Raw genomic sequence first — 24,876 nt, 5'->3', positions numbered from 1 at the left:
AATAAGTGTTGGCTCTCTGAGGATAGTGAACTGTTGTTGGTATGACTGGAGACAGCAGGTTGGCACAGCTGGCGTCTCTGCCATGAGGCTGGCGGCCTACGGCTACACTGGTCCAAATCCAGGCCAGGGATAGAACCGGCTTTGAGCTGGAAATGATTGTGGGTGTCCACAGTAGGTCCTGTCCTACCCTACCCTACCACCCCCACACCAGCACCTCCAAGCAGCCATGTCTGGTGGACAGGCACAGGGGAAAGAGCGACCCGAGAGGGAGGCAGAGAGAACCACGGGCTGGATCAGATGGGCTGACAATTGAAGGGGAAACGGCAGGAAGAGGAAGGGAAGAGGGAGGGAAGCGAGCAGTGAGAAGAGGAGCAATTTGATGGTGTAATTATGTTCCTGATAGCACCCTGGGAGATGTGCTTTGGCCAGGCTCCAGGCCAGTTGTGCCAAGGCTCTTCAGCATGCACTCCTTCCTTTATGTGAATATACACACACACACACACACACACACACACACACTGCTGAACACACACGTAAACTGTTACTATGCATCTGAGCGAATGGAAATGTACAAATTCTTATACGGTACAAACACATACGCTCATACACACATACACACAAAATTCATACATTCAGCCCTGCACGCCTTCCAGAATTTGTGTCAGAGCTCCACAGTATCACGGAAGGAAAGACACAAAGGAGAGAGAGGGAGAGAGAGAGACACACACACACACACACAGAATGACAGTGAGGAACTGTCACTCAGATCAGGCACGCACACACACAGATGAGCTGCCGCACTGATACACACACACACACATCTTTCATACACAGGCAGGAACACAGAGGCATGCCCACACACTTGAAAACAAGTGTATGCACCATTCAAATACACACCTCTCCCTCACTTGGAATATTGTCTTGCATGCATACAGCACTGTGGCACTGTTGCTTATTCTTTTATAGATATTTCTTTGCTTTTCAGAACAGCCTCAAGTATTCCGCTAGCTCCTAGCTCCTGGCTCCAGTGTTCACCCTTCACAATGTTCACAGGAACTTATTGTTTGTACTAGGCGGCACAGTTCGTTTTATGCTCTGCAACCAAGTAACTACATTGTGCTGGCAAGTCTGAATAGCTGCAAATGCGTGATCAATTATCCTCAGATCAATTTTCATCTTGACCTGAGAAACCAGTGTGGACCGTTTTGTCGCTGTACATGACTGTCAAGGCTCCCACTGTGCTGTTCTCACAGTGTACGGAGGATGTAGACTGGGAATAGCACCAGTTCATTTTCCCATCTGTGCTGTCCGTTCAGGTTAATCGTCGGCCAGCGGAGAGAGAGAGAGAGAAATCGAGAGAGAGAGAAGCGATAGAGAGGCGGCAATTGCACCCCCTCCTCTCCAAACACTATATGCTTCAGGCCACGGGGAGAAGCAGAGCAATGCCATTTTAATTGAGGAGCATGTGTATCATTTTTCCGTGTTGAAGCAAGTGATCTGCTGGGAATTGTCACGAACAAGGATTGCAAAATCTAAGCAACTGACAATTGGAGAGAGAACGGGATAGAGAGCAGTTCCGTCGCTGTTTGTTGTTAAGAACTCCGGGAGCACAATTACAGTGCATCGTTGAATGCACTTTTTCTCTGGGGATACCGCGTAAATATTACGCACTGTGAAACGCCGAGCTGGAGCGAAGCCTCTTCTGTCCTGGACGCACGATGCTGATCGGTGAGTCCGGAACAAACTCACCCAGAGACGATGCTGATGTGGCTTCAAAATTCGCTTCTCGTAGGCTGTTCTAGAAGCGAGAGATTGGCGTGCCGCGTGCGCCTGTAATAAGACGGCAAAAGCATGTATAGATGGTCTCTCTTGTTCATGTGCATATTTTATCATCAGAAATGATCGTTAAATTATTATTTTGGGGTAAATGTGTCCATTAGGATTGACTGTTTTAAATGAATTAGGAAATACGCACACAACCGTTGGCTATACGTTCGCAAGTAGGCGAAGTTGTAGGCTATTCACCAAGAACTGTCACAAGGACTGTCACGTCTAATATAGTTTCTGTATATATCGTGCTGTATATAAGGTGCTGTAAATAAGATATTCGTTTGTGTGAGACAACTTACTGAAATGTTGAATTTTAAGGCTACCAGATTGATCTGTGTGAGATATGAATATAGCAAATGTCCGCGGAGCGGCTGCATTCAGTTTAAAGTTTTGGATCCCCCAGATACAACAGTCATGAAGAACAATCGTCATTTTATCTAAAGGATAATTCTGTTTTTGTTTTGTAAAACAATATGAAGCTACAGTAAAATTCCCCTCTTGAGAGAGAAAGAGAGAGAGAGAGAGAGAGAGAGAGAGGGGGAGAGAGAGAGAGAGAGAGAGAGAGAGAGAGAGAGAGAGAGAAAGAAAGAAAGAAAGAAAGAAAGAAAGAGAAAAAGAGAGAACATTGAGATAACAAGCAACATTTGGAGGCTACTATTTTGTGATATGTCATAAAAGTTGAGTATGTTTCTGACGTTTGCATTAATTCAAAAATTGTTTGGTCAAAATAGTATGTATGTCAAGTCATATTCTTTATGAATGTGACTTCTAAAGAAATAAATATTTAGGTTACGGACATCGCCCGTCTAATTCATTATCAATGTCATACCGCGCTGTGTTGGTAAACTCTAATAACGCCATTATTCACGTTAGATTGCATAAACGAAATCTGAAAATGAAGGATTGCCTAATTTACAAGTCTGGCTTCTATAGTTTAGCCTACAATTAATAATGTAAGCTATAAGTCAACTATAATGAATTGGCAAAAACACTAAGAGGAAACACATCTCTAATTGATGTAAGAAGGCCCTATCTGGTATTTGCAGGAATTCAAATGTTAATTTCAAGTAGCTTTGCAGCCTAGATCAGCATAAAGCTTGGTGTATTGATTGATGTAAACTTACCTATTTGCACAAATTGCACATGAAAATTAGGCTTTAAGGCTTTACCCTTCAGTGCACATTTTAATGGCAACATTCTACCAATATAGAGTAGTAGCATAATGAGTTTGGCCTACACCAACGATTTTTTCCCCTCAAACAAAGGTTAGAAGAACATTGCAACAACCTAGGCCAGTTTTCTTGAAGCAGTCCAGATCTAGTTCTAGTTGCCTATGAGAAAACGAACTAAGATTTACGACCCTTTCATTCCACTCTGCAGTGCATGTTGAAGTACACTTGGTCTCACAGCTTTGTCCTTCTGCATTTATCTGGTTGCGTACTAGTCCGAGAGCTGAAAAAGATAGATGCACTGTAAGAACAGACTTCTCTGCAGTGCTATTGTACACTGTTTCAGAAGTACAGGCTCAAACTGCTTCCATTTTACTGCCAGACTGACTACTGGAATGTCTGTGTCCCATATGACATCATCCTCTCTCTGCATGTGTCAGGCCTTGAGCCCATCTTTCCGAGTAAAGGAGAAAGGGAAGGGGAGAGTGAGCGAGGGAAGGAAGGAGAGAAGGTTAGAGAGAAGAAGTGAGAAGCAAACAAGGATAGAGACCAAAGTGAAAGCAAAGGTGATTATAGATCACCTTTGATTATAGATCATAGATAGGCATATGATTGGACATGACGGACATATGATTGGAATCCAAAACAGACCATGAGTTTAATGGTGACAAGACAATACACACCTGCGCATGTGCACATATGGCACTCACATACTATACAAACAAGCACACGCACATCCAACAATGATGGATCTCTCTTTAGCATAGATGGTGGGGTGCTTAGAGATGCCGGCACTCTTAAAATGGCTTCAGTGCACGCACGGATGACTTGTGCAAATGGAAGCCATTAGCATTTCTCCAGATATTTATTCTCCTTGTAATGCTTTCCTCACCGGCTGGCTAGTGGAGATGAATGTGTGCCCTGCACCAGGAGCCTGAGACAGAGTCTGAGACAGAGGCTGTGACAGAGGCTGTGACAGAGGCCGAGACAGAGGCTGGGACAGAGGCTGAGACAGAGGCTGTGACAGGGGCTGTGACAGAGGCCGGGACAGAGGCCGAGACAGAGGCCGAGACAGAGGCCGAGACAGAGGCCGAGACAGAGGCCGAGACAGAGGCCGAGACAGAGGCCGAGACAGAGGCCGAGACAGAGGCCGAGACAGAGGCCGAGACAGAGGCTGAGACAGAGCCCAGGGGTGGAGGAGTTCCTGGAGGGCTCTCTTTGTCCTTCTCCTCTCACCTTCTCTCTCGCTCTCTCTCTCTCTTGTTCTCTCGCTCTTGCTCTCACTCTCTCTCCTCTCTCTTCTCTCTCTCTCTCTCTCTCTCTCTCTCTCTCTCTCTCTCTCTCTCTCTCTTCTGGCTCTCTCTTACCTCTCACCTTTTCTCTTTCTCTCTCTCCGTCTCTGTCTCTCTCCTGTTTTACTATCCGTCGGCTCAGAGAGAGAGAGAATAACCCAACTGTCAAGCCTGTATAAATCCTCCATCCTCTGCTGATTTCACCTCATTGTGCCGTGTTAAAAACAGCATTATTGGGTCGGTCCCCGGTGGCTGTGGCCAGCCGCTGGTGAATTTCAAATTCATCTCCAGGTAGATTGGCTCAGTTGTATAAGAAACGCAAATTGGTCGGATTCGCTGTTAGTTGAAGTTCCGGAGGTGGGGTGGGGTGGGGGTTACTCCCCCCCCCCACACACACACACACAAACACACACACACACAAACACACAACACCTAAGGGGCACAGGGTGATTGATTCTGTATTATTACACCGTTCCCATGGGGACAACAGTCTATTATTCTCCCCAGGCCCTCTTATCTGCGGGATCAGTCCTGTGGGAAAGCAGAATGAATGAAAGGGTTAATCTCTCCAGAACAGGGGCCCCCATCCAGACCAGGCCAGATCAGGGATCTCTCCAGAACAGGGGCCCCCATCCAGACTACAGGGGCGGCTGATGACAGATGGACGCTCCACCCTGAAGGGGGAGGCTGGAGGCTGAACAGCAGCGCAGCCTACGTAGCCTACGCAGCCTAAGGCCTGGTCGGTTCCCACACGGGGGGGGGGGGGGGGGTGGGGGGGTAATTGCACGGCTGTTTGAAGTCTCCAGGTGTGGTGGGTGTAACAGAGGATCTAATTAAAAGGCTTTGGCGTTGGGCTAAAGAGCCTTGGTGCTCTTCCCACCAAATTGACATCCTCACACACACACACCCACACATCAACGTCTCATATCCCAGTTAGTAGTTGTTAAATGCACTATGGGGGTGTGTGTATGTGTGAAACCTCTTTTTCTGTCATACTGTGCCTGTGTTTCGGTTGTCTGTCTGTGTCTCTGAGAGTTAGTGTGAATGCCTGTATATTTGCATGAATATGTGTGCCTGCCTTCCTGTGTGTGTGTGTGTGTGTGTGTGTGTAGTACAGCAGTGATATTTTCTCAGGAGCCCAGGGGTAAAGACTCTGAGACGGGGTGTGATGGATGGATTTTCTGGGCCTTCTGTCTCCTCCTCCATCCCTAGTGCTAGCTGTGTCTGCAGCAGCATGCTAGCTGTGTCTGCAGCAGCAGGGGTGGCGGTGGTGGTGGTGGCACCACTCCAACTCCTTGTGAACCTGGCTCCACCTGTAAGTCCCAGACGTCTGGCCCCAGACAGCAAACAGCCCCGCACGCTATCTCTCCTCAGCACACCCCCCGACTCACTCTGTACATCTGCTAGCTCCCTTCTCCCCTCAACACGAGTCTGTGGCTGGCTGTCTTTCCCTCTACCTCCGACACACATCCCATAATGTTTCCCATTCAAATCGTTCAGTTTCAGAAGAAAATCAAGAACAAAGACGACGCAGGGCCCGCAGTAAACGACATATTTCGACAGACAGGTGTCTCCCCTCAGTCTGTTACAGTAACACCCAATGTGCAGGGTACAGATAAGTTCCCTGCCCCCCCCCACCCCCCACCCCCATCACCCCCCACCCCACCTGCCTTACCCTGCCCGTGACTCTCTGCCCCTCATGGCTACACGAGGAGAAGGAGCTGGCCTCTAATCCCTTTATCCAGCCTGGGACTCCCGGGAGAAGCACAGCAAGCGAGGCTTTTTTTAATCTACTGTCGGCCTCTGTCTCTCTGTCAGTCCCCAGCCCTGCTCCGTCTCCTCACCCCTCTCTGATCCTCACTGATGTCCTTGCCATCGGTCTGATGGTGCTGATTAGTGTTGTGGAGACGGTTAGGGCTTTAAGGGAGTTAGAGGAGTGTGTGTCTGTGTGTGTGTGTGTGTGTGTGGGGGGGGGGGGGGGACTGTGATGGAAGTCCTTGTAATGATTTGACCTGTCCACATGTACCTGCAGGGTCTTTCAGAAAGGTCAACGATCAGTGCGGCCCACTGGCCAATGAGGTCGTCGAACTATTGCGCAACCTCTCGCCAGCCTCCGTCTCTTTGTGTTCTCGTTGGCTTCTCTTTTGTGTGCATTTTCTTTATTGCCAAACGTATATTTCTTCATGTGTTTTTTCCTGAAATACGCTTGCATGCCTGTGCACCGTTTTACCGTGTACTGCATGCCTGCGTTCCATTTCATTCGTTCTGGGGCATGTGCAACAGTGCCTGGTCATGTATGAACGTACGCACGCTTGCACACGGAGCCTAAGGAGCGAACATGTAAACGGCAGCGTGTGTGTGTGTGCGTGCGTGCGTGTTTGTCAGCCCTCTCTGGCCCCAGTCTCCTGCGGGGGTTATGCCACAGCTTGTGAGTGACAGTCCGAGTCATTACAGTGAAGTGACAGCGTGGGCTTGATTGGTCGGCCTGTCGACGTGATGGCTGTATGCTGGGAGCTGTGGGCATATGCGAGGCCCAGCAGGAGTTCTGACAACATGAAAAATGGCCCTGCACAAGCCTCGGCTCCAAAGCCTCTCCACTTTGCCTCCCATGCTAGGCTGAGTCTAGGAGACTGAGGCCTCCTAGGGTCTTGTATGCGTGCATGTGCTGGTGATTGTGCTCTTACGTGCTCTGAAAGCGGGTTCAGTTGTGCTTGTGTGTGTGCTGTCTTGGCCAGGGTGTGTGTGCGTGTGCTGTCTTGGCCAGGGTGTGTGTGTGTGATGTCTTGTCAACTTAGCTCAGTCGACTACAAGGCTGCTCTTTTAAGTGAAGAGGTGACCACTTCTCCGCTTGACCATGTGACCTTGAAACAGAGGGCAGGAGGAACAGAGAGACACCAGGATCATGACAGACGGAGAGAGCCACAACCAGACAGAAAAGGGGAGGGGAGGGAGAACGGCAACAACAAAAACGGCAATAGAGATGAACAAATAAGGAAGCCAGGGTGAGAGAAATCCTGTTCCTGTTTCTCCTTCAGTGTTTTTCCTCAATATCCATCACTCCCGGCTGTCTATAAGCACCCTGACTCTTGTAGCGTGCACTATGGCTCCAAGAACAACAAACATCATTGATTTAACAGTCAAAACCAGCCATCAAAACGTTGGGCTGCAGACGCTGACCCTAAAAAAACCTCCAGGGTCCAATGCACACAATCGAAAGCAGCGTGTGTCTAAATGCTGGTAACAGTAAACAGAGACACAGTGATCCAGGTCTAATAGCTGTCTGTGTTCCAGGCTTTGTTAGCCGTTTGGCTTCTTACCTCTGCCTGCGCAGCTCTATCATCTCTGGAGCATTCATTTAACAGCCCACTGCTCTCTACATTAATTATACGGAGAGTAAATTAAATGCCTACCCGTCCCCAACACACATAGACACACAGACAAACATGTACACACACAAACATGTACACACACACTCACTCTGTTTGCCCTTGTATACAGTTTGTTGTTGGTATTGCCTTAAACTCAGCCTTCTTGGGTAGATGCTATGGAGGTGTAATGAAAGATGGATGGTAGGTCCAGAATTAAGCTGGAGGTTGTAGGTGTAAGTCGATCCAGCAGTAAGGGTTTTCTTTAGAGGCTTGCCCTCTGTCTGTCCCAGAGAGGATCTCTGACTCCTTAGAAATGAACCGGCCCTAATGACTGGACAGGAGACGACACGATGAACATGGGCACATTAATATCTCTCTCTTTCTTTGTCTCTATGTCTTTTTTACTGTCTCTCATCTCCCTCCCTTCCAACCTCTCAACCCTTCTCTCTCTCTCTCTCTCTCTCTCTCTCTCTCTCTCTCTCTCTCTCTCTCTCTCTCTCTCTCTCTCTCTCTCCTCTCCCTCCCTCCCCTCTCTCTCTCTCTCTCCCCCTCCCTCCCTTTCTCCCTCTCTCTCTCTCTCTCTCTCTCTCCCTCCCTCTCTCTCTCTCTCTCTCTCTCTATCTCTCTCCCTCCCTCTCTCTCTCTCTCTCTCTCTTTCTCTGTCTCTCTCTCTCTGAGGGCTCACAGGAAACATCCAGTCTGTGTGTGTGCTGATTTCTGAGGCGCTGACTGCCATTCGCCGCATTAGTGTGTGACAATGGGCCTCTTTGAAGTGGGTTATCCTTGCTGGGCTCCAGCAGCCGTGAGCCAGCTCCCAGAGCAGACAGGACCAGCTGGGAGCGTGGGGAGAAGACAAACACATCCACACACCTACCCAGCTACCTGTTCTCACACACACACACACACACAGATTTAGACACACACAATTTCACAACGAGGGCATTGTGTTAACACCGTGTAGGTAACACACAGTCGCACACCACTCACACAGAACATGCATTGTATGAATGCGTCCCTTCCACGTGCAATGCCTTGTGTAGTCTTTACCCTTATTACATTCATCCTCAACAGTATACAGTGCTACGCTAACATGGTTACTCTGGCCTAGATAAGAAGCAACCACTACCATCCATCAACTCCTCTATCATCCAATCCATCCATCCATCACTCTCTCTCTCTCGCTCTCTTCTCTCTCTTTTCTCCTTCTATCCTTTCTGTATGGGTGCAGTCCTATCTGTGGTCTTGTCTCTCTGTTGATCTCCAAAAGCTCCTTTTTTCATTGGAGTAAATGCCTTCATTCCCTGTCCCTCTATGAGGAAGCTGATAAGGAAATGTATTTTTATCCAAAGCAGATAGGCTTTCCCCCCCTCAGCTCTGCTGTGGATGTGTGTATGTGTGTGTGTGTGTACCAGTTTGAGGATTGAATGTGTAATTGCAGTGGTGTTTGATTGTGTTCGCTGGATGGTATTTGTAAGAGCTTAGCGGGCTGGTGATCATGTGTGTACACAGAAAGTACTTGACGTTCAGGAGACCAACCTGTCTAAGCCTAACTGTCTTATGCTGACAATCATTTAGATGTGGCATTTCAATGATTACGCTTCATTGCATAAGGACACCGAAATGGTCCAGGTGCCTCTAATGTGGAGTGATTAACTAGGACAAGCTAATCATCTCATCCCCACTATGTGTGTGTGTGTGTGTGGGTGTCTGTGTGTGTGTTTGTGTGTGCCTGTTGTGTTTACGCTGTCTGTGCGTGTGACTATTCTTGAACGTTGACAATTCTCAAAGGAATTGATTAAGACTGTAGTGGATTTGTCTGTGGACTGGTGGAAGATTAGGCTTGGCTGTGTTTGCATGTGTAGCTGTGTACTCCCTGCCTGTACTGAGAGAGGTCTCTGCCCCCACTGACTTTTCCTTCCCCACTGCAACTATATTGACTGGCCTTTGATTCAGCAAATGTCACACCAGCACTAGGCGTGGGATTGTGACGGCTGAGGGACCTGAGACAGTGACTAATTTGTGTTTGTTATTGACCTGAACTCCCCGTTTGCCCTTCCTGAAAATCACATTTTCAGAAATTGAATTCTTTCGGTGAAGGGGTTAGGGCTTGGAGTAAATCATTTACATGTAGTCATTTAGCAGACGCTCTTATCCAGAGCGACTTACAGTAAGTACAGGGACATTCCCACCGAGGCAAGTAGAGTGAAGTGCATTGCCCAAGGACACAACGTAATTTGGCTCGGCCGGGAATTGATCTGGCAACCTTCAGATTACTAGCCTGATTCCCTCACCGCTCAGCCACCTGACTCCCTAATCATCTGCAAGAGTTGAACAAATTGCATCTGTTTGGTCACAAGGTGTGCCCCTGTTGAAATAACATGTTTTTTCGTCATGTATTTCTACAACCCCGGAGGTTGCCTGTCGATTTGTGTCCCCCCCCCCCCTGGTCCCACTCCCTCAGGGCAGTGTGGTCCGTGGTGTCGCCTGCCTCTATCGCACTGCTGCTGTCCCACCGCTGTGTCCTGCAGGCCTCAGAGACCCTGGTCATGGTGCGGTGCTGCTGCTGTAGTCGGACTTCCCCGGTGGCCCTTCTGGCTCACAAGAGAACGTTCCAGATCATTTCCCCCCTCTGAGGTGCAGGGGAATTGAGATGCACAGCCTGGCCTGGCTTTTAGCTGCGCGCATCGTCACATCGCCCCCTCACCCCAGCCATCGCTGAGTCTGCCTCCCCCTTGCCCCAACCCCCTCCCTCCCCCCCCTGCTGTTAAACAGCCCCTCCCCTCCCCCAGGGGGAAAGCATGGATGGCCTGAACACACAGTCACATTGCTGGGGCTCAGCCCTAGGGGCATTGTAGCAAAGCTGTTGCAGCCGGTGTTACAGTCCCACCCCCCCCCCCTTACTTGGTTTCCATGGTGAGGCTGATGATCCTATTCAGGGGGATCGAAGGATATTAGACATAGTCAGATACATCTGAACCTTCCCTTTTTAGACTGCCATTTTGACTGGAAATGTCTGAAGCATTTAGCGTAGTGAGGAGAGTGAATTCGTAGCATTTCTACTGAGAGGTGATCGTGAACGCGCACTCCCACCTGTTCAAATAATGAGCTATTCACCACAATCAGATCAGAGGTTTGTTCTTTTATTACATTCGAAACCATTTTGTCTTCTAATCAACTATGTCCCAATGTCTTTGTGTGTGTGTGTGTGTGTGTATGTGCATGTGTGTGTGTGTGTGTTCCATTGCAAAAACAGAAGTGATATTCAGTAGCGGTATAACCGTGTGTTTGGAGGCTGACCAGTGGTGCGACCGTGCGTCGACAGGCGGGGTCACTCTGCAGTCGGTCTCATTAACACAGCAGACATCTTGACCAGCCTTTCATCTCCAACCTCCAGCCACTCACTCCTGCTGTTGTCTGGTCCAGATTAACTCTTAATGCTCTTTGTCCCGGGGGGGGGGGGGACAGACTGATCAGGTTTAGCGCGGGCCGGCTGGGTTGCGATGGCATATGTTATGAGCGGGGGTCAATGGTTATAGCTGGGCCATGAGACTGGAATTCCAGTAAACCTTTGAGTTCCGTTATGTCTACGATGCTTCTGTGTGAGAGATTAGAACCCCTCCATTAGATGCATTGTAGAAACCTGTCATCATAAAAGCCTTTTTCTACAGCCCCCCCCCCCCCCCCCCCCAGGGAGTCAGACTGCTGTTATCTACACTACACATGATCTAGCGTGTGTGCATCAGAGAGCGTTCTGATGCTGCGTCTGCGTTTGTGTGCGTGTGCGTGTGTGTGTGTCCATTCCAATGGCCCCCAAGCTCACTTTATCTTTTTATTAGATCGTCGTCCCCTTGGTCTACTGGTAAGTGGTACGTTTTGACGGTTGAGAACACTCCAGTGACTTTCAATTGGGATTTATCTCCTTTTGAAATCTGCCAAGGCCTCTACGGATGCACAGGACAAAGAGAGAGACAGAGAGAGGCAGAGAGAGAGAGGCAGAGAGAGAGAGGCAGAGAGAGAGAGGCAGAGAGAGAGAGAGGCAGAGAGAGAGAGACACAGAGAGTGAGACGGAGAGTAAGAGAGACAGAGGGAGGGAAGAGAGAGAAGATCCAGAAGGAGTGTATTTGCAGTCTCAGTGTCTCTCCTGTGACGGTGGAACCTGAAGGGACAGCTCACTATATCACTCAGCCGTTTGTTATTGTGTCGGAATCAGGAGACAGAAGAAAAAGTGTCTCTGTCCCTCCTCCACTGCCTGAAGGTGAAAACCATGCATCACTCTGAGTGTGTGTGTGTGTGTGTCATGTGTCTGTGTGTGTGTGTGTGTGTGTGTGTGTCTGTCTGTGTCCAGAGCTATCAAGTGTCAGGGGCCATTGTTCAGGCTGAGTGAAGCCGATTGAATTCCTGCGATTCAGTTTGGTATTCCACCCTTGTGGAACTAAACTAACCTCTCGGGGTGACGCCATGTTTAACTAGACTTAAAAAGCAAAAGACATCAGTTATGTCTGACTCAAGTTCCATTCACCCCCGTCTCCTTCTTTATGTCTCCGCTCCTTATTTTCCTCTCCTCCCCCTCTTATCTCTCGGCTCCTTCATCTCTCATGGAGCCTCCACTGTGTCCCTACGCAGATATGAAAGTTTTCTCCTGTTGACACAGACAGTCCCCAGGGCACTCCGAGAATTAATGAAGTGCTTGACTTCATACGGAACTTTGAGTGTTTATCTGTGTTCGCCGGGGCTGAGAGAGAACGTGTTTGTAATTCCTGGTGCTTCTCTGCTCCGAGTCCCACTGATCCGAGTTTTCTCCTGTTTCTGCGCCAGCAAACAAAAAGCCAGGAGAAAGGTTACAGCAAATGCCACTCAGTGTTGGACTGATGAGCAGTGTGCGCTCAGCCCCCTTACTCAGACACCCCAAATACCCTCTCCCATCATTCAGCCTGGCTGCTGGTCCTGCATGCAACACCCCCGTCCACACACACACACACACACACACACCTCCACCCTAACTCCCCCCACCTCCTGGGCACACAACCAGTTCTGACAAGAGTCATGCTCCAGTGATTCCCTCTGCACCCTCTGGCATGATGCATCCACCCCCCCCCCCCCCCCAAGGCCACCCCCACCCCCTGCCCAGCATCATCTCTCTGAGCCAGCCCCCCCCCCCCCTTCCTCCCCTGTCACCACTCCCACCGACACCTCCAGCTACCATCAGAGAGGTCACGCACCTGTCGCCTCATGTAAACAGGAAATGAATAATTCAAAAGTGGGGCTATGTTGACTGGAACAGCTGACGTCCTCTGTGATGAACAGAGATTCATCCTAAGGATTCACACAGTAATCCTCCCATCATATCAGACTAATGAGAAATACCCAGGCCTCCCAGGAGTCTGATCACCCAGTGCTCAGCCACTGGGTGTCCTTGACCTCTGGAGTCTGACTTGACTGAGTAGGAATCTATCTCCGGCTTTTCCCCACCAACTAATGTCTAAGTTGCGCAGAGTGCCTTACTTGGAGTACAGAGGGTTGAGACTGCAGTTCCTCTGTCCATGTTATTTGTTCCTCTACTCTTCTTTTTGAGTGCTTAGCCTTCATAATGATGCCAAAACATGAACCTCTCTGAAGAACACCTGCACTGGAGTGCGTGTGGGTTTGTGTGTGTTTTTGTGTGTGTGTGTGTGTGTGTGTTAGACACCTGAGCATGAGCATGAGAAGTAGCCGGATGCCAGTCGAGGCTGCTGGATAGTTTTCCGCTGTTCAAGTGATTGGGCTTCTCTCCTTATCGCCAAGCCAGCAGGTGGCTGAGTCCCACTCCACGCTCTAAGAGGATTCACAATTACAGCACCATGGCACCCCCTCCCCACCACCACCACCACCACCCCCCCTTCACCACCAACCCCTTCCAGGAACCAGTAGCTCCCCCTGCACCAGACACCTGCACAGTCCCTGATACCAAGCCTTGTCTGCCCTCCTTGTGTCTCCACTCTGAACCCAGATGGAACAAGAAGGGGGCCCCAGAACCACAGGGCCAGACAGAAATACCGATGTCATGTTTAGCGTTCCGTTGAAGGCGTCAACAAAGATGGCTGCCAACTGACGGTTCCGTGGCTAGCATGTAGAATGGTGTCCTTTTGTCTTCTCCCGTCTTTGTAATGACACACGAGGAATGAGAGGAGAGGTACGAATGCCAACGCTTTGAGGAAAAGAGGAGACAAAAACAACAAAGGGCAGAAACGCTCAGAGGCAGACCAATTTGCAGCTGTTTCTCTTCCAGGAGTGTGGATGGACTGTCTCCTCAGTCTGAACAGTCTCACAATCCAGGCAGCCAGTTTCGCTCGGAACTGATAGGAAGCCAGCGTTTGGCAGAAGATAACACGTCTCCTTTATTGGACGGCTTTGTCCGACTAACCTGAGCGGTGTTCAGCTTAGTTAGCAGGTGTTCAGACGTGGACGTGATGAGGCAAGGCCAGGAAACCAGAGCTTGCTTCCTTCCAGCTGTGGAATACAACAAATGGTTCTGCTTGTCAAGATTTACAATCTTAGTTCTAGAAATATAACATTTATTATCTTGTTTCACAAATGATTTACTCGTTTCTATCTTTTAATTTGTGGTATATTCTTAAGCTTACTTTTTCTTTTACTAGACAGGAACCAACACGACAAGATATCTTGTCGAGTAAAATTATCTGTCCATGCAGCAAGATAATTTCACGAGTATTAATTAATTTTCGCTTCAAATTTAGATTGAATTTCTTGTATTTTAGCAGACCTTTTTTGCAGTGCAGATTCAGGGACTACAACATTCAATAAACATCTCTTTGTGTGCGTGCGTATGTGTGTCTGTGTCTCTGGATGGGGGGGGGGGTCAACACAGTGTGTGTCCATGTTGGTGTGCACATACGTAATCAGAAGGTTGCCGGATCGATTCCCCACCATACCAAATGATGTTGTGTCTGCAAGGCACTTCACCCTACTTGCCTCGGGGGAATGTCGCTGTACTTACTGTAAGTTGCTCTGGATAAGAGCGTCTGGTCTAAATGATCTAAATGACTAAATGTTAATGTATGTACTCCATGGCTTCTGCCCTGTGTTTGGCCACCACCGGTATCTCACCTTTGTTTAGCTGCATATGCTTTGGGAAGGTGAAAATCAAATGAGGCTAATGAAACTATGTGGCGGGTGTAAAACACAGCTCCTCCAGCCAGTGGCCATGATTTACTTCCCACAGATGTGTGTCTGTAGATTAATCTCGGCGCTCACGAGCAATTATTTTTCCTCCCGACGCTGAGGCATGAGGCTGATTCGAAACAATTACGTCCCAGGTTGGTCAAAATGAGCTCCTGCGTTTTTCCCGCTCCTGTGTTGATTGAGAATGAAGTCCTTTTAGAAAGCAGCCAGGTTACAGTCAGGTAATTGGTTTTCAATCACAGAATGTCCAGCACACAATATATGAGTGAATATACAAGCCATAATCAACCTAATAGTGCAGTATGAGACTGATATTTACATGGTCCATTTCCCAGTCGTGTTGCCCCCTTACCCCCAACCCGTCTCCCTGACAGAAATTTCCAATTAATAGCCAGTTTATTCATTTATTGACAACGCTCTGCTTAATTGTTGCCGGAGGACTGATGGTAGCACATAGTAGTTTAGTGTTCAAAGGGTTGGTCTGCATGAGTAACATGGGGACTGGTATCTTCCACGTGCCAGCTTCCTGCTGTGTGTAGAAAATGGAGAAAAACCAACTTTGCCTGCAGCTACAGTAGTATGACTTAAAACGAACAAAGCTTTTTCTTAGTGAGTACACATTTCCATTAAGGGTTATAATTGGCCACAGACACACATACGCCCAAGAGAGGAATTGTAAATTGAGAGTGTTAACCGGATAGGGGGGAGACAAAAACAGAGGTAATGGGATTTAATCGAGAGCAAGGACAGAGCCATACTGCCTTCATACAGCGGGTCATTTGATCACAAATCAGTTCCTTTAAACAATTTCGAAATGTGCTTTGTACCGGAAACAATTTTTCTAATGATTAGATGTCGATTCTGTGTGCAAGCAGGTATTTAAGGGAAAGGCTTGTCATCATTCTGTAAGACACTGAAATTCTGCGGGGGTGATGGAATTCCAGTACACTCCAAGAATGTTCAATAATTGCCTTTTTCTTCTGACTGTATTTGTCGGAATTGGTCTGTTATGAGTTTGAGTGCATATATTGCACTTGAATGATTGTTCTGGCACATTCCTTATTCATCGTCTTCTCTAGACCCAAACGTTGCCTGCTTTTGTGCAAGTGTGTGTGTGCCTGTTTCTGTGTGTATGTGGGTAATGTGTGCACTTACACAACTTTATACTTATTTTCTCATATCAAGCCTGAGATCAAATTAGCCAGATAACCTCTGACAGATGCTTATTTTTCCAAACAGACAGGGTCCTCACTCGGTTCACCCTTCTCCAGTGGCCTAACGCAGCCAATCAACTCATAATAAGGTGTCACAGTTGGCATGAAGGCCGTTTGACGGTTGGTCGACCAGCCTGATATTTATTCATGTAAAAAAGCATTGTAGCCGTTAATGTCACTTCCACAAATTGCTCAATTTGCTGGTGAAATGAACCTCATCTGAGCCCCCTGCCAATCCCCAGGGGTTTCTGTAGCACAGAGCACTGCCAGAACATTTATACAGAAAATATACATGTGTTCTTTTCCCATCCTGTCATGGATCATTTAATCAGCTCCTACTCGACTTAATCCATCACCATGAAACTTTGAGTTTGTATTGTAAATGTTGATGTGTCAATATAGTGTGAGATGGCCATCAAGGCACTGCAAGCCTTGTGTGATGGTTGTGAGGATGCAAGCAGTAGTACCTCGGCTAGGCTGAAGTCTGTAAATACAGCATACCTTTGATGATCTTACAGGCTCTTTAAAGAGCTTAAATATTTTATAAGATCATTTGGACTTGCCTGGAGATAGAGACATTTTCTATCTTTTTATGAGGAGAGAAGAGATAAGGAAGTAAAGGATATACCATTTACTTAAGTTTCTTGCCCTGAAGCACAAAATAAGATTATTTTTTTTTGCGGCCTGTTTTTCTGTTTATGGGCACGCTGAGTTTCAGTGTAGACAGCTGCAGAGCGCTAGCCAGCCGCCGGCACCATCTGCATAGATGAATGTGTTTGATATTTTCCTCCTCCTCCTGCACTTTCTTGTCTAGTGCTAGAAATCATAAGCGTCTCTATATCTCTGCCCCTGGTTCCTCACGGGGCTTCGCAGGGGGGAGCGGGGTAATTTGTTTCTGGAAGGCTCCGGGCTTATCGTCTCCGTTCGACAGATGGGCTAGCTTCTACGGAAGTTGTGTTCGCCGCACCTTGGGTTTCGGCAGGAGTTGCTCTCTGCGTTCCTGACAGAACTCATTACAGACTCTCCCCGGGAGAGCTTACGTCTCTATGTGGTTATGTCACTGACGACTAACCGCCACTCTTCACCACGGATCTAAAAACAGGCGACACACACTCTGAATCAATTTTCTTAGTCTTAGCTTGAGCCCTCAGCGGTGGACCCACATGCTTGAGACTCCTGGAGCTTTCAGATCAACAGCAGCCCCACCTCAGCGACAGAGATGATCCAGAACCACAGGACCAATAGCTTAAGCTATGGTCGGCGGGTTCACTTTCCAAGGAGGCATTTTGAACCACGGCGATACTTTATCGCTCCTCTCGCATAAATCCAATTTTCGATCGGGATGTTGACCCATTTAAGACAGCTCTGATCAAAATCATGGTTGGACGTTCAAAGAGCCGAGTAGCGAGGCCTGTTCGTTCCCCTCTTTTCGCCTCTCATAATTGAATTTGAGCCATAACCTTGTGATTTGTCAATTCCAGTAACACAGCCGAGTCTGATAGCTCTGTATGATAACGCCAGCACACTGTCTCAGGCCAGAGGCTGTGTATTGATCCTAATTAAACTGCTGTCTCAGTTCATATTTTATTCATTGCCTGTAAATGTTGTTATGCACCTTTATCCACGGAGTGATGGAGCTGCCTGGGGCCTTGTCTCGCTCTAGATCTTCACTTCTTATCTCCCACTCTAGTGTTCGTCTCTGGTGTGGAGATTATAAATGGGGCGCAGTGTAATGTCTGTTTACACAGCATTCGTGTTGATGATAATCTGCTCTCCTGGCTCACACTACTGCCTTTAATGATGCGCACGCTAGACAAAGCACTCCCCATTCCATCCTTCATTTTAGCTGGTTATGTGCTGATGTGTGTTAAGATATTTTTGGACGTAGTCCACGTGAATCTTGACGTTTCCCAGGCTACGTAGTTATTTCCACAATCCCCTTGTTTTAACAATGACAGGTAGAGGGCATCAACAACTTCAAGAAGACACTATCCACACTACTACTACTTACATTCAGACTGAGGTGGATTCAAATGACTGTGTATCTGAATTTGTTCAAATATTCTCAACGACCTGGGTGACAAAAGTTGTGTATTCACCCCTCCTGTGTGTGCCCTATTTTTGCTGTCGTAGGTCAAACTGTGCTTAGCCAAGTGTTAAATCAGGCATTCTGTCACCTCCTGCCAGCAGAAAAATAAGTTATCCTTAAGGACGGAGAAACGAGGACAGAACTCCACAAGAGAAAACGTTTTTTTCTTTCCACCTTAGAGGACGCTAGCAGCTGACATCCGCCAACGAGAATTGTTCCTCATGTAGACTAAATCGTACATACTATAATACCTCACCAGCTGTGGACTAGTTTAGAAGGACGTAGTGGGCATACTATCAATGTACCGAACCCCCCCCCCTCTCTCTCTCTCTCTCTTACCCATACAGTCATCCAGGGCCGGCCCAAGCCTTTATGGGGCCTTAAGCAAAATTGATTTGGGGGCCCCTCAGCGTTGCTTATTGTTGGCGATTTAAAAAAAGGTATATATATTTTTTATTATTACATTAAACTGTAATTTCATGTGCTCTTGGGGGCCCTCTGGTAGCCACAGGGGCCCTAAGCAGCCGCTTAGTTCGCTTATGCCTTGGGCCGGCCCTGCAGTCACGGCGATTTAGTCCAGCTACGGTCGCACCGCAAACACAACTCGACAAGTGACCCAGAAAAGGAGAGGAAAATGAAATATATACAAACAGCTACAGAGGGAGACGAGAGCAACATGCTCGATACAATCAGACGGCAGGAGTCTCTTCTGGAGAGGTACAGAGACACTCCTTTACTTTCTTCTCTTCGGCTCCAAAGGGAGTTCAAATTGCCTGTCATTCAGAGCGCTGTGCTCTCCCGGTTGGCTCCTCTGGGCCAGGCTGTGGGTTAGACACAAACAAAACCACCAGGACTCCTCCAATGTTCCAGCGTGACCATGGTAAGATTGTCTCAATATCAGAACAGAAGCAAATGTAATTCTGTTCATTTCATGCTCAGACAGTAATCAATTGGCCAGCCACTTCTATTAAATCCTCTTCATTATCCATGCCCTGTTGCATCTCATCAACATCAGTGTTTTTAACTCTGAGAGTGAACAGCGACAGAGAGAGTACGACAGAGATGTCGAGGGAGAGAGAGCTACAGAGGGAGAGACAAACAAGAGAGAGGGAATAAGAGAAAGGAAAAAGGGCAAGAGAGAGAAAGAGGGATGATGAGAGGGAGAGAGGTGGAAGGTAGAGATAGTGCGACCGTCTTTAATTAAAGCTGATTGTGGTTAATGTTCTCCGTCCAGGCTGTAATGGTTCCCCTGGTAGTCCTCACACAACCTCGGGATCAAGCACAAGTTAATTGGCTGTTAAGACTCCCTTTCTTCCCCTCCTGTGCACCCCTCCCTCCTCCTCCCCCCTCCTCCCCCCTTGCCTCACAGTTGAGGACCCCGGGCGGCACACTGGTGCTATCTCGCCACGCCATGCCTGTGAAACACACAAGGTTGGAATCTAGAAACATCTCTGAATTGTTTAGCACGAGAGACGACGGGCGTCTTTCACGGCCAACCCTAACCCCTGCCACGTCCCTGCTCCTCCACCTCTAAACATGGTGTGCCCTTAGGCTCCTCATCGAGGCTTCCTCGGCTCACGGGTTCTGTATTTATCTAGGGAGTTGTAGTTCTGGGGTCCTTCCTTCCTGGATGCTGTCACATCCTGTCCCATCAATCGGTGGTGGGCGGCAGGCCGGGGCTTCTGGAAGGCCCCGGGGGGGGGGTGGCGTGAGCAGGCGACGTGTTGTGACTGTGATTCTGCATGTCAAGACGCCGCGTGTGCTTTTGCTTTGTGATGATGGACATCTCCGTCGGGGATTGTGGGATGGGAAAACCTCTCACGAGAGAAGGGGCCACGGCACGACCGTGCCATTCGCCTCGTTGCTGGTTTTCTGTTCTGACACAGAAAGAAGGACACACACACACACACGCAACTCACACACACAACTCGATTATGCCTGCACTTGACTGGTATCATTCCCTTGACATAGCACTATGTCCAAAACTGGATTTTTTTCCCAGTGTTTTGATAACTGGATACGAGGATTAAAACATTTTGCTTTGTCACGGATTTGTGTTTCTATTATTCTCTGCCAAGGCTCCACAGTCAGACATCAAAGTGGACTAAAAGTAATCGCTCTGAGAGTCCATTTCTTGTTGACCTTGGTGAAGGACGCAGCAGTAGTGTTCATATCCACTGGGCACATCCACCGCTCCGGCCTTCCTCCACTACACCTGTCCTCACCCCACCACAGCCAGATTAAGGTCCCCTGTCGCTTGGAGCTCTCCAAGAGCCCCACGCTGTCCTTGTCCTTGCGTTGTCCCTGCAGCCTGCTGCGGCTCTCCGTGGCGGGGCTGGAGCGAGGTCGAGGCTGGATCCAGAGGCCCCAGCTCCCCAAGGCTGGGGCTGGAGCTCGGACCGAGGCTGGAGGCTGGAGGCTGTGGGCTGGATGCCTGCTCATGCTAAGTAGAGCGGGCAGAAAGGACAGGGTGGAGATCCAATCACCCAGCGCTGACGAAGGCCTGCTGTGCCAGCCATCCCAGATAATTACACAGGGCTGCAAATAGAAATTCAGTTTTCTCCCCTCCCTGATCCTCTCCTACCCTCTTTCACCGCTCAACAGGGGTTTGAGGGAGAGGGGGGGGGGAGTTGGAGGAGGGGGGTGGAGGTGTTTAGAAGTGAGCGAGGCAATTTGTCAGACCCCTGAGGGAGCCACTGGTGTGGGGACTGGAGCATTATAGGGACAGAAGGGGCGCACAGCTGATTCTTTAACTTTGAATGAGGTTTGAGCGAGGACCTTAAATGAAGGGTGAAGCGGGCTTGTTACTTTAGGGAAGAAAGGGGTGACAATTCCTTTGGCCTATCTTAAACCAACCAACCAACCAACCCCATAGCAAAGGGACACATGTAACAGGAGGTTCTTAGAATGTATTCTGACTGAGTGCCATGCTGTGTGAACAGCTAAGCACAAGGAAACGTAACAGTAGATGTTGTATAACCACCCCCACTGACTCACTGGATGAGCCGTGTGGTTGTGAGCGTCGCACGAGACACAGGAAGCAGTGGAGGAAGTGAGGCGGAGTTAGGGAAGCTGCTGGACAGAGCTCTTCAGCACCGCCTCGTCTGAGCAGCCAGGCTGTTCCCTGAACCACTGGTGATGCGCAAACGAATCAGAGCCTTCAGGAAAGCATGTCTCAGTACAGACAATGCACATGTTTACACACACACTCACACACACACACACACACGCTGCAATAAACAAGTGGAGAATGACGCAGTATGATAGAAGGAGGTTATCTCTGGCTTCAGGGCCAAACAGCCCAACCCCCTTCTTAACGCATGCCCACACTTACACGATGACGCACACTCGTGCGCCCAAACATTGACTGTTTCTCCTATGTCGGATCCCTGTTGTGCTGATGGTGTAACGTATTTATCGCAGGCGTGCCTCCCGTCCTGAAAGCCGGCCATGGGTCGTTGCGTGTGTGTTTGTGAGTGGGCTCACGCGAGGAAGTGTTTGTTGTTGGGAGGTGTGTGTGTGTGTGGGTGGGTGGCAGTGCGTTTGTATGCATGGATCTTGTGCGATAGTCGCCCGGCGCATGTGCTTCTCCTCCTCACAGTACAGGTCCACACATCCCATACTGCCTGTCAAACCTTTCTTGATTCCGGCTGTGGCGCCGTGCGAGCCTTATCATCCTCCCAGCCAAACAGCCAAACAGCACAGCCACTGATTTAATAAGCTGCCTAGGGAGGCACAGAGACGCAGGCATCCAGCTGATAACTGTCCTCACTGCGAGCGCTGCTCTCCGATAGCGCCGCCGCTAAGAGAAACCTCAGCTCGTCCACACAACAACAGCGTGCGCGCGCGCGCGTGTCGGTGCGTGCGCCCGTGTCTGTGTGTTCAGCTCTGCTGCCACCAGGGACCCGCGTGAATGTGTGTGTTTCGCCGTCCGCGCTGCGTCTGTGGGAGTGAGACAGACGCAGTGGGCTGTCCACACACAGCCGGGCTGGGCAGGGCCAGGCCTGAGCCAGCGAGGTGAGCATATGCTGGGGAGCCACCTCGGCCCCATGGTCCCCCTGGCCCCATGGTCCCCTCAGCGCCAGGGTCCACTCGGCCCAAGGGTCCCCTCAGCACCTGTGTCCAGGGGGCAGAGCGGACGTGGAGGAAACATGTCGTCCACCGCTGAATAAAAAGCAGCCTTTTTCGAAGTGTGGCGCAAGAGGCGTCGTGTTATATTCCTGTGTTTTACACGGCGGAATGAAGCAATTGGATCTCACTGGCTGAGGCTGTCTTTGGTGTGGTTCAGGTTTCTCTCCGAACGCCTGAACTCGTCTTTCCCTGTGTGCTCTAATTTGGTCCCATCTATCCTGTTTCACAAGGAGGTGTTAGGACGAGGCCAGTCTCCCATCCAAGGTGTGTGTGTGTGTTAAAATGGGGTCACTCTCTTTTTTTCTTCATCTAAAGTGTGTGTTATTACATCCTGATACCCTCTCTCCCATTGTGTGTGTGCTCGAGGTACGCATGCTCTGGGTTGCTTTGGCGACCCCCAGATGACACCTATGATTGATCCTGGCGCTGGGATAAGTGGCCGTGCACTGGCGAGCGCTGAAAGGCAGCCAGGCGGAAAATTAGAAATCTCTTCATCCCTGGTCCATTTGAAATCCGATATCTCCCATCTCTCCCCTCGCACAGTCACTCCCCTCTCAGCCAATAAATCAGTAATTAAATGATGTGTGTGTATACATGAGGGCCAGGTGCGCGTCCTTGACGGATTAGCACCAGGCTGTTGGGTGTGACGCCGGGTTGCCCGGGTGACCAGCCCCCATATTCAGTCCTGGACCACCCGGTGGTGAGCAGCTCGGCCTGGCTGCAGGGGGTCTGTGGGAGGCGTGCAGGTGCCCCCGGTGTCACGGTTGGTATCCCATAAATCAAAGTCGGACTTTCCAGACACCTCTGAGCGCCCCGACCTCGAAGAACCAGCAGACAGAAACAGACAGAGAGAGGCGCAGAGTGTGAGAGGGAGGGAGACCGAATGAGAGAGAGAGAGAGTGAGAGAGAGAGAGTGAGAGAGAGAGAGTGAGAGAGAGTGAGAGAGTGAGAGTGAGAGAGTGAGAGAGAGAGAGAGAGCGCGAGAGAGAGGGGAAACACCTGTGTTCCCCCGTCCACAGCTTTCTCACCCTGGTGTTTGTGTTGTGTTGTCCAGGTACCTCGGCCCAGGGCAACCCCCTCCTGGCCTCCCTGCCCCTCCCAGGACGGGCCCTGCAGCCGCAGCTCGACCTCAAGCACTTCCTGCCCTTCAGGCTCAATGGCTCCTCCCCCCTCAGCCTCTTCCCCAACTTCAACACGGTGAGTGGGTCGCCACGACAATGCCTGGCCGAGCCTTGCCTGGTGACAACAGCCCGCTGTGGTGAACTGGAATGGTCCCCATGCACTATGGCAACTGCTCTTTGGATTTCTAAGAATACTCTGAAGGTTGTGAGGCAGAGGTAGAGGGGCGAAACCACACTAGCAGATCAACCTGACCCTTACAGACCTTCAATAGTCTGGATGTGCTGTGTTGACTACTGGGTTTAAAACATATCTGATGTCATATATAAAAGCCGGATCAAATCCAGGTATTCGAGTGTATTTGTTTGTATACTTATTTTTACAAGCAAAGAGAGTCCACATAATCCACCCAGGCGCATAGATTACAACACCAGAAATCCATCGGAAATCCTCTGACAAGTCAAGACAATACAGCTGCCAGTGTTCCACCACAGCCTCTCCTTCCCTCTTCTCAAACTCCAGGCTTGGATTTCTAGGCATTGGCCTTGGAGCTCTGATCACCTCAGCATGGCTGCATTCGGTATCAGCATTCCCACAGGCCACAACATTATTTCTTCAGTTCTCAACCTTCCCTGTAAGCCATGTAGCTTTAGTGTACTTTCTGTGCGATGCTTACCTTGCTCCTGTGCCGGGAATTAAACGCTCGCTTCACTTTGATCCTTCTCACGTAGACAGTGGACCTGGGCGTGTTTGTGTGTGTGTGTGTGTGTGTGTGTGGTTCTGTCCCTTTGATCCTTCCTTCACACTCGATGAGTGAACTGTGTGTGTGTGTTTGTCCCCTGGGTTTGGTTGTGTTCCCCACTCCTTGTGAAACCATCTCCAGTTCCACAGCCGCTAAATGAAACATAAGCCTGAGCGCTCTGTTTTTTTCTCTACTCGGTGCTGGGTGAGGAAGGTGAGATGAGAAGGGTGGAGCAAGGCCACACGGAGACGAGGAGCTGCTTCACACACGAGAGCTGAGGAGGGGGAATGCAGCACGTGCACTGCATCATGTGTGGGGTTACAAGCTCCCCTGTGTGTGTGTGTGTGTGTGGCCATTTGCCACCCACAGATCTCTGGGTCCCCCCCACAGCACTGTGGGAAATCCTGCCGGCCCAGTCCACCACACCACGTAGGAAGCCAGCCAATCAGTCTTCAAAGACATCTAATGGTGGATGGGGTGCTTAGTTGTAGCAGTGTGAAAGATGTATCATAACAATGTGTACTGTAAAGAAAAACAAAACTCCTTTGCATTAAGATGGTGCTCAGTTGTAGGCTGGGATCAGGGTGGCTTAGCATACAGCCTCTGCTGCATGGGGGCTTATTACTCTCCACTGGGTAGAGCAGACACATCATCGTACGGTGAGAATTGTAGCACACATTAAACTAGCATGAGTAGTATTAGATTCCTATTATTTATGATTAGTGCGGAGTATGCTGCGTGAC

General features: G+C 49.3%; 1 protein-coding gene across 1 annotated transcript in view; it reads left to right on the top strand.

Moving 5' to 3' along the window:
- The window catches only part of znf385c (zinc finger protein 385C), an 87,487-nt gene that overhangs the window by 47,076 nt on the left and 15,535 nt on the right, over positions 1–24,876 (top strand). Inside the window, exon 3 of the mRNA XM_084678848.1 lies at positions 23,327–23,469. Coding sequence (XP_084534974.1) covers positions 23,327–23,469 — 143 coding nt within the window. The remainder of the gene's footprint in view (positions 1–23,326; positions 23,470–24,876) is intronic.

The sequence above is a fragment of the Hypomesus nipponensis genome, chromosome 17 (genome assembly GCF_054491055.1).
Source record: "Hypomesus nipponensis isolate SF chromosome 17, ASM5449105v1, whole genome shotgun sequence".
In the NCBI taxonomy this organism is placed as follows: Eukaryota; Metazoa; Chordata; class Actinopteri; order Osmeriformes; family Osmeridae; genus Hypomesus; species Hypomesus nipponensis.
The sequence above is the reverse complement of the archived record's forward strand: the minus strand, read 5'-3'. Positions and strand labels throughout refer to the sequence as shown.